Source organism: Eutrema salsugineum, unplaced genomic scaffold, assembly GCF_000478725.1.
Source record: "Eutrema salsugineum unplaced genomic scaffold, Eutsalg1_0 scaffold_1, whole genome shotgun sequence".
Classification (NCBI taxonomy): domain Eukaryota; kingdom Viridiplantae; phylum Streptophyta; class Magnoliopsida; order Brassicales; family Brassicaceae; genus Eutrema; species Eutrema salsugineum.
The window spans coordinates 20978283-20988989 of record NW_006256909.1 but is presented as its reverse complement, the minus strand read 5'-3'; the positions used below and the strand labels follow the sequence as shown (position 1 = coordinate 20988989).

The window sequence follows — 10707 nt, the reverse complement described above, 5'->3', positions numbered from 1 at the left end:
TGTACCAAAACGTTCTCGGAGCTCGATCCGAATCAAGTTTCTTCATACCAGCACGACCCGGTTGCCGTAGAAGATCCTTAACCGTAAATTGGGCATACGGTTCAGGCTGTATCGGGGCTGCGGCTGGTGGTGCTTGTTGTGTTGGTGGTGGTGGCGGTGGGACAACGACCGGTTGCAAAATCGTACGTTGTGTTCCCGAGGATTCCGGGATGGCGTACCCCGCAGCTGAGGTGGACGGAGCGAAAGCGTCCGGATCAACCATATCCCGGTAGTGGAACCTCTCGGTCCGAGGAGCCATCTGAATAATCTACAAAATTAAATTAAATATAAGTACTAACGATATAATTTATTTCTAAATTCCAGGCCTATCTAAATTCCAAATTTAACGAATTCCCCTAATTATATCTATATAACTATTAAAATTATAAACAGGAATATAAATTAAAATAAAAAAAACTTAAAAAAAAAAACTCACAAAGACTGGAGAGGAGGGAGGGGAGGGAGAGCTAGAGAGAGAGAGAAGTGAGGAATGAGCAACGAATGAGGAAAAACTCGCGTCCCTTATATAGATTTTCTCATCGTCGTAAAATCGTCGTAACGTTATGACGATTTTATGTCGATTTGGTTGTAAAACTAACGTACCAGTGCATGACACGACACGTGGCCTGCTCACAGCGTTTGAGCATTACGACGGTTTTACGACGATTGTTCATCATATCTTCGTAAAACCATCGTAATACTCAGAGTTTACCTCGGATCTGGAGCCAATCCGGTGGCTGTTAGAGGTATGATCGTCATCAACATTACGATGGTTTTACGACCGTTCAATGAATAGACATCGTAAAACCATCAAAATATTACGACGATATTCCGACGGTTTTACGATCTTATTTAAAAAATTAATCAAACCCTAAACTTTCAAAAGGATTATTGCATTAAGGACAATGCAAAGCTGATTTCAAACTATCATATCGGAAAAAGTTCATCACTTTACATGTATGACTTATTTGTTGAATGAGATAACAAATATTTCAAATATCATATCTAATATATAATTTTTTTACTTACCATTTACAAAAATGCATGAACTTGTAAATATGTATGAAATTTTCAAATTTCTGATTTTTATCAGAATGAATTCTTTTTATATAAAATAAGATAACCTATCAAAAACATTGGTGAAATAGTTAAAAACCAATCAGATATAAAGATTATAAATTTGTATTTGACCGTTACGACGATTTAATGACGGTTTTCAAATTGCATTGTAAAATCGTCATAAAAGTACGACGAAGTTACGACTGATGTTCGTAAAGTCGTCGTAATACACAAATACTATTCATTCAGGGTATAAGGCATAAACTTGGGGTTTAGGGTTTACAAAAATCGTCGTAAAACCGTCGTAATGGTTATAATTATCATTAAAAAAACATTCAAACAAATACAATTACAAATTACATAATAACAAACACTCCCTAAAACCATGCATGAAAATCAATCAGATTCATCTTTTTCTAGTTCTTCGTCACCATCAGTGTCGTCTTCCGCCAAATCTTCATCATCGTCCTCGGTTTCATAAAACTCATCACTTTCTTCTTCTGTATCATCGGGGAGATCTTCAACTTGCCTGTTCTGAGGGTCAATTAAGAAAATCTCCTCATCAACATCTAGTTCAGTCAGATCTATGCAAGTGTCCTGTTGCAGTGGAACATCCTCAACCCTACAATCTTGTCCCTCGGAGCCACTTTAACTACTGCTAACCATGAGATTCCTGTTGCTCGAACTCGGGGGTATGGCAGAAATGTGATCTGTTCCGCTTGAGAAGCTAATATAAATGGCTCAAACCTGTTGTACCGTCTTGATTTGTTCACATCAATAACTCCAAATTTATTTAGTCGTACCCCTCTTCCAACAGTTGGATCAAACCAGCCACATTTGAAGAGAACAGTTTTCAGCCTTAAGAATCTAGGATATCCGCTTCAATTATTTCTTGCAGAACTCCATAAAAATCTATTTCACCCCTCACACGAACTCCATAGTTAGTTGTCGCCCGCTTTGCACCGTAATTGTATGTGTGAAAAACATAGCCCCGAGTGAAATACATGGAGGCTGTCGTTATTTTTGCCATCGGACCGAGGAGTAACTCATGAAACCATGTTGGAAATTCATCCGGATCATTCGGGTCCACCTAATCAGAAAAAAATCTTGCTTTAATTATTTAATTTTGCAAATATGCATGCAACCATGTTGAATATCAAAATCTTTTTATTTATATTTTATACGTACTTGCGCTTTTAACTACTAGGCATAGTGTTGATCTTTAAAATTTCAGTTTCAGAAACCCCAAAGATGCATTCTTTAACCTCGTCAACGAATGTGCTGCAAAAACAACTATAATTAAGACCGACTGATTTATATAGATATACGTATGTGCACTGATCTATATAAATATAGTGAAAAATATACCTCTCGTACGATGATAACTCTTCGCAGTTTAGCAGGATATACGTATGTGCACTGTGATAATCTTTTTCATTGGACCACCAAACTTCCTTCAGTTTTCCACTAAGACGTCCGATCGGCGAGAATATGTCAGATACACCTTCAACTGCATATGTTTGTCCTACTTCTCCATCATCATATCGACGAGTAGCTCTTTTGCGTGTTTGTATTTTTGGTGCAAAATAGTACGAAGTGAAATGCGAAGTCTCTTGCGTCAAGCTTCCCGCCACATTTGAACCTTCCACTTTTGCTAGGCTTTTGGCTTTACTCTTAAGATGCTTCATGAAACGCTCGAACGGATACATCCACCTGTACTGAACTGGTCCACCGAGCTCTGCTTCATGAGGGAGATAAACAGGAAGATGTTTCATAACATCAAAAAATGATGGTGGGAAGATTTTTTCCAAATTGCACAACAAGATTGGAATATTCGATGCCAGTTGTGCTATTACATCAGCTGATAATGTTCGTGTACTAAGATCTCGGAAAAAAACACCAATGCTAGAGTGTACAAAGTATAATAGGAATAGCTAGAGTGTAGTTAAGTAGTAATTATTTTACCTCCAACAGCTTTATGGACATTTTTGGGCAAGAGTTCAGCAAATACAAATGGAAATAATCGTTGCATAAACACGTGGCAGTCATGACTTTTTATCCCTGCAAACTTTACCCCCTACTCAACAGATTTAGAAAGATTAGAAACATACCCATCAGGAAACTTAACGTCAGATGAAACCCATTTGAACAATACTGACTTCTGATTTGCACTCAACCGAAATACATGAATTGGTGCTTTCCCGTTTCTTAGTATATTCAACTCACTTCTGTTGCATAAATCAGGCAAGTCCAATCTTGACTTACCATTGTCTTTTGTTCTTCCCGTTACGTTCATAAATGTATGCATGATGTTATTAAATAAATTTTTCTCAATGTGCATGACATCAAGATTGTGTCCGAGCAAATGATCTTTCCAATAGGGTAGTTGCAAAAAAATACTTTTCTTGTGCCAATTATGATGAACTCCATAACCTTTAGGCATATTTGCAGGAGTGTGCCAGTTTCCCCCACGTGTTACTGTTTCCTCTGCCCCCAATGCTCGATTTGCGCATGTATATCAGCTCCTGTTAAATTTACGGGTGGAAGGACATGCACACTTTTGTTCTTCCTAAATAATCTCTTGTTCCTCCGATATGGATGGTTATCCGGTAAAAACCTGCGGTGACAATCAAACCAACAGGTTTTTCTACCATGTTTTAGCTGAAACGCATCAGTTCGATCAAGACAATAAGGACAAGATAACCTCCCATGTGTAGTCCATCCTGATAGCATACCATAAGTGGGAAAATCGCTTATTGTCCACATAAGCACAACCCACAAAGTAAGTAAAATTTTTCCTTGTTGAACAGTCATATGTGCGAACGCCGGTATACCATAACTGATTCAACTCATGTATGAGTGGCTGCAGAAATTCATCGAGAGCTCGCTTCGGATGATTGGGACCTGGAACCAAAATACTAAGGAAAAGAAATTCCCTTTGCATGCACATATCTGGAGGAAGGTTATAAGGGGTTAGGATTATTGGCCATAATGAATATTGTCTACCAGACATACTAAATGGACTAACACCATCAGTGCACAGACCAAGATAGACATTCCATTTGAACTTAGCAAAATCTGGGTATACCGTATTGAAGTGTTTCCATGCCTTTGCATCTGATGGATGAACAACTTCTCCATCTACTTGTGTATGTTCTGCATGCCATCTCATAATGCAGCTGTCCTTTCAGATTGATAAAGCCGTTTCAACCTATCAGTTATAAGGAGATACCACAAACGTTGGTACGGTATCCTTTTACGCCCACGGCCTGTATCTTGGTTTTAGGCAAAATCGACATTCCTCAAGCTGATCATCATCTTTCCAGAAAATCATACAATTGTCAACACATACATCTATCATCTCAGAAGGTAGACCAAGACTAAAAATCAACTTCTGTATTTCATAGTATGTTGCCGCTGCCAAGTTATCCTCCGGTAGATACTCTTTCAGAAGATCAGTCCAATCATCCATGCAAACCTTAGCCAGGTTATGATCTGTTTTAATTGACATCATCCTAGCTGCCAACGATAATTTAGACAGACCTTCTCTACATCCTTCGTAGCTTGGCTGATTAGCATTATCTAATAAATCGTAAAATCGTTTGGCATCTACATTAGGTTCCTCAACAGCATTACCATTATGTGTTTCATGAAATGCATCAGTCATCATCTCATGCATCCTATCATGATCTAGACCTTGATCAGATTGATACTGATTAGGCTGATGACCATAATTTGATTCATCAAAATCAACATGACTTTGATAATTACTACTACTACCAGCATTCCTATGAGTATTGCTGCCATATCCTTCTCCACGTAGATACCAAACAAAATATTGTGGCATAAACCATCTATTTAATAAATGCGTCCACACGGTTTTGGTTAGTGTATACCTTGTATTCTTGCATTTCAAACAAGGACAAAACATCTTCCCGCTTTCTTTCATTCTCTCCATATTTGTTGTCTGATACATGAATATTTCTAACCCGTTCTTGAATTTTTCTGTCAACGCCCCATCTGAATCTTTAAGCATATACATCCAGCTTCTTAGCTCGTATATAGATATCTTGAAAATAACTAAAAAAAACTGTCTCTCTCTATTGCTTAGACAATATAAGAGACGGTCTCTTGTGTCACGTGTAGCCGCGTGAATGGAGAAACCTTTTTCTATTATTACTTCTTTTTTCAAAGAAATTACTAATAATTTGGGTTTCCAGCAATGAACAACCCAATATATCGGGTTTTACAACACAATAATAAGGTTTAAGAGACCTTAAATGGGTCTCCAGGATCCTGATGCTCTTATGTTTAAATGATGATATGTTGTGAATGAAAGAAGAAATGAAGATGTATTTATCACAAAATTTCAGACTTTACGACGCTTTTACGACGGTTTTTTACATTGCTTTTACATCCAATCTTCATATACGTCGATTGTGCGATAAAACATTTCATCGACATTCGTTAGGTGAACATGTTTTAAATGTTCTTCACCTACCTTCTTTGTCGACGTAAAATCTTCGTAACTGTACATCGGATTTTAGTCATCGTATATTCGTCGTAACATTACATCCATTTTACGACGATTTTGCATTGAAAAGCAAATCTCTCTTTATCGATGTATAATCGTCGTAAAGCATCAGAAATCATACGTCGATGTTACGACGATTTTATTTTACGACGGTTTTACGATGGTTTGTTTTTTTCCTCGTAAAATCGTCGTTAAATCGTTGTATATTTGCGACGATTTATAAACCATCGTAACAGACCATTGGAAAACGATTGTTTTCTTATAGTGATTGTGTGTGGAGTAGTCCAAGAATATACCTTCATCACTTCTCGCATTGAATTTTCCAAGGTTTCCCTTATCATCAAGTATGTAACAAGTACATCCAAAAACATGGAAATAGCTCAGATTAGGCGTCTTTCCCTTCCAGATTTCATACGGTGTAGTGTTTGTTCCTGGTCGAACATAGATTGTATTGATAATGTAGCAAGTTGTATTAATGGGTTCAGCCCAAAATCTCTTGGAAACGTTAGTCCCTTGCATCATGGCTCTTGCCATTTTCTGCAGTGTTATATTTGTCCTTTCAACAATGCCATTTTACTGAAGCGTTCTAGGAGCTGAGAACTGGTGTTGTATACCATGTGATCTACAGAACTGATCAAGTATTTCATTATCATGTTCTCGTCCTTGATCACTATGGATTTCTACTATACCCCTTCTGTTGTTTTTTTAACTGAAGATCGAGTATTTTGAAGCTCGCAGTTTCAACTTTATTGCTCAGAAAACGGACCCAAGTGAACCTTGAAAAATCATCAACCAACACAAAAATGTAGCGTCTTCCTGCAATGCTCTCAGTCTGAACTGGACCGATAAGATCCATATGCACAAGTTCCAATATTCTTTTTGTTCCTACATCAGCTACCTTCTTATGTTGAACTCTAATCTGTTTGCCTTTAGCACAAGCTCCGCAAACCATCTGAGTCTTGCTTTCCAATCTAGGAAATTCTCTTACGGATTTAGCACTTACTAACCTTGCTAAACTCTCGATGTTCATGTGTCCTAACCTCTTGTGCCAAAGGTCCAATTCAGAAGTCACAGCTGACAGACATACATCAGAATCTTTCCACATATAAGAGTTGTTATGCGCTCTTGTCCCATGTAAGATCACCACACCCTGCTCATTTACGGTTTTGCATTCGATTTAGGTGAATAACGTCGTCAATCCATCATCACAGAGTTGACTTACGCTGATAAGATTGGCCTTGAGACCTTCTACATAGTAGACGTTGATCAGTCTAGGTTGGTTAAGATTATCTAGGCTTCCTTTTCCTTGAATCTTGCCTTTACCACCATCACCAAATGTCACTTTACCTCATAAAGACTCATCAAATGTCGTCAAAACCTCTCTTTTTCCAGTCATATGTCTGGAGCAACCGTTATCGAAAAACCAGGCATCACTTCTCTGACCTTCAGTTGTTGTAAAGGCAACAACACTAGTCTTAGAAGCTTCCACTGTATCCCACATAGCCAGAGAGCATATCAGCTCAGGTTCCGTAAAGAAACTGTTTGTGATTTGCTCTTTCACTCCAACTGCACCGTAAAGAAACTGTTTCTCTACCCAGACTTTCAAGAATGATGAGGGTTCAATGTAACACTTCCTTAATCCCCAAGCCAAAAAATGGTATCTACTGGTGAACTTCCTTTGACAAATTTAATGAGATTCTCATTTTTTATTGAACAGCTCGAAGTAGTTCCTTGATACCCTAAGCCCAGTTTGCTTTACCAGTTCGACCACTAGCAAACATCTGATCAAGTCTCTTTGTTCCTTTGTTCAACATCCTAACTTTCCTGTAGTCGTCATTCACTTCTTGCTCAAGGGCTTTGTTTTTGTCTAAAGCTTGACTCAGATTTTCCTGCAGTAGTTTTACTTTGGCCTCTAAGTCCTGTGTTTGTTGAGACTTCTGAGCTCTTTTTCCAGTGTCTTGCTCCAGTTCAATCTCAAGAATGTTCACATTTGCCTCCAACATCAGCTTGTCTTTAGTAAGTTGGAGTTTCTCATTGCTCAGAACAATCCAGCTATCATAAAGTTTTCTGAATTCCATCTTAGGATCAAGTTCCGAGTCATTTTCATCATCTATGTCTGAGTTAGCTTCTCCGGTCTCTTTTGCTCCATCACCCAGGAATGCTAAAAAATTCAGAAAATCCTCACCCTCTTTGTCCTCTTCAGATTCAGTGTAACTGACACTTATGAATGATTTCTCCTTGTTCTTCTGCAGATTTGGACATTCTGCTCTGGTATGTCTGATGCCTCTGCACTCATGACACTTTAGCTCTTTTCTTTTAGTAATAGGACATTCTGACTTTAAATGACCATAGCCATTGCATTCATAGCACTGAAACTTGAGTTTCTTTTCAGATTTTTCACCATTATTTCTGAAATTTCAACTTGCAGGCCTTTTATTTTCATTTCTTGCGATCCGATTAGCTGCTCTGTTCCGACCTCTCTCTACCCACTTCAGAGCCTTCCCAAAACTTTTTGCCATCAATGCCATACTGTCCTTGATCTCTTGGAATTTTTCCACTTCATCTCCAGATACAAATGCTACACTTCTTGATGGTTTTGAAATTTCACTGACAACATCCATTTCTTCTGCTTGTAAAGTTCACACCAGCTCCTCATATTTCAGTTCATCAGAATTCATTGCAACATTCATAATAGCTCTTTGTGCTACGAACTTAGGAGGAAGACATCTAATGAGTGTCTTTACTAGCTTCTTATTCTTGCATATTTTGCCAAGAACTTGTGCCTCATTAGCAACGAAGGAGATCTTTGCACTAAAGCCAGCAATGGTGTCTTCATCTATCATCTTCAAATTTTCAAATTTAGAAGCCAGGGTGTCAAGCCTCTATCTCTTGACTGACGAAGTTGCCTTCATACATATTCTGCAGAAAATTGCAGACAAGGCTTTGGAATTAACCTTTGAGGCTTTCTTTTCATCATCGGTCCACAGAGATATCCGTTTTGCATCTTCCATGTTATTCTTATCAACCATAGTGGGCTCTTTTCAACCAGTCTGGACTGCAGTCCAAGCATCTTCATCAATACTTCTGATACTCGCCATCATCTGAACCTTCTAATGACCATAGTTTGCAGGTTCAAGCATCAATGGTTTGTGGACAGAAATCAAGTCCTTTCCCATGTCCATATTCACACTCAGGATCTCAACCTGTAAATGAGAACTGAATATCTAAGGCGACCTGCTCTGATACCAATTGAAAAACTGTGAATATGAATACGAATAGGAAATGAGACTTTTGACAGTTTGATAACACTGTATTTGTACCATTTTTTACATTGATTTCAAATTATTTTTCAAATTTTTTAATCAGTTTAAGGAACTTTTATTATGATTTCTCTATGTTTGTAGTTTCAAGGCTCTTTTCAGGAAACTTAGTAAAAAAGATGGCAAAATTAAAGAGAACCACATATTTAGCTTAGAATCAGATCGTCAGAAGTTCAGCCTCAAATGCAGACTTTCTCACCGTCTGATCCAGCTCAAATTTAGAGACATTTAAGAGGACACAACCAGCTTTCCATAGCACTTTACATCAGGAAGATCCAACGGTGCAATCAACAGATACATGGAGAACAAGTTGCGAAATTCACCAGTCCTGGAAGACTCTCACCCGCGGCAAACAAGCATTTTACCTGCCCCGGAAGACTCTCACCCCCGGTGGACCTGTGCCGAGCTACAAGGCCCAACATCAAAGCCCATTTCGCCATTTCTCTTTGCAGAAGCCCTAAATAAGACCTAGAAGATCTGTTGACGGGGAAGTCTGTAGCTGTTGGAGGTTTAAACCGAAGAAGGTTCAACCGCAGAAGGCTATATATATGTCGAGTTTTTGCCAAAATACCATAGGAAGTAAACCGAACTCATAAACACCCTAACTTTTTATTTTTCTGCTTATTCTTTCTTCTGCTTGCCCTAGTTTCAGATTCCTTGAAGCATGGATCATCCAAGAAGAAACCCTAATCCTGAGTGAATGTTTTAAAACCTGTGTGAAGCTCCCTGCGCATGTGAATCACCACTCAGGCGTGATTCCAACCACCTGGATCGGATCCCTCATCCGAACCACCACCTTGGAGGCTCGCGAACTCCAACCTATCGAGATGAACCCTATTTGCCACCCCTGGTGAACCCACGACCATCTCATCCTTTGCCTTATCAGATTCTGCACCAGAACAATGAGAATGATCGATTTAGGCTCCAACAAAATCAATTAGACACCAAGCTGAATCAGTTTCTTGATTTACAAGCTATTGCCGAATCTAATCTTTGTTTTTAAATTGGAATCCATGTCCATTGATTTTTGCAGGAAGCTCGAGTATCTCTCTAAACATATGAAGACTCTAAAGGAACAAGAGCTCAAGGATGATGCAATCCTAGAGCAAAGGCTTAAAGACGTTGAATAAGGAGAGGGAGAGAACACAATCACCCTTCTTTCTGCACTTAAAAACAGACGAAGCTGTAGTGTCATGATCGAAGATTCGGAGAGAGACTTCAAAGATAACAAGTGGTACTCCGACAGAGACAAGTTGGAGATGAATGAAGAGATGGCAAAGATCACAAACAAGACTGAAGAGCTTGATGCTACTTTAGATAGAATTGTTTATGCTCTAGATGAAGTAGAAGAAAAAGTTGAGAAACTTTCTAAAGATCATAAGAAGTATGATCTGAGCACTGTAACCAATAATTTGGATGCCCAAGACATGCCTGACAACCACTGGAAGCAAGAGAACAACAATGGAGAAGAAGAGAATGAAGAAGCAAGCATGGTGAGTCGGAAGGAGCTGACCGCGGATTCGATCACCTCACCCATGGCCAGGAACACTTCCACTGCGGCCCAGAGCACTTCACCCGCTGTGGAGCCTGATTTTTCAGACTGGGAGTCCTTTCAACCTCTTTCTGAAACCTGTTCAACTGAAGACCGAACCCTTGTGACCAGATCTTGGTTTTTTGATCAAGTTGTCTTCTCAATCACTGCACAAGCATCAAAAGGAAAGGAGGAATCTAACACTTATTCACCTTGCAACATGG

The 10707-nt window shown here is 38.9% G+C and overlaps 1 protein-coding gene across 1 annotated transcript; it reads right to left on the bottom strand.

Moving 5' to 3' along the window:
* Positions 1–1494: 1494 nt before the first annotated feature.
* Positions 1495–8253, bottom strand: LOC112082159. The gene is made up of 6 exons (XM_024149258.1): positions 8119–8253; positions 7392–8016; positions 7076–7222; positions 6855–6949; positions 6399–6782; positions 1495–1695 (listed from the first exon to the last, which is right to left on the bottom strand). The coding sequence occupies exons 1-6, from the start codon at positions 8251–8253 to the stop codon at positions 1495–1497; spliced, it is 1587 nt and encodes a 528-aa protein (XP_024005026.1).
* Positions 8254–10707: the final 2454 nt, after the last annotated feature.

Bases quoted from the DNA above. Each gene is read 5' to 3' on its own strand.
- LOC112082159 (XM_024149258.1), bottom strand. From the start codon at position 8,253: ATGGATGTTGTCAGTGAAATTTCAAAACCATCAAGAAGTGTAGCATTT. The intron at 6,950-7,075 runs GTCAGAGAAGTG...ATGGTGGTAAAG, and splicing joins TGCCTTTACAACAACTGAAG to GCAAGATTCAAGGAAAAGGA. The intron at 1,696-6,398 runs GTCCGTTTTCTG...CCACTGCAACAG, and splicing joins ATTTTTCAAGGTTCACTTGG to GACACTTGCATAGATCTGAC.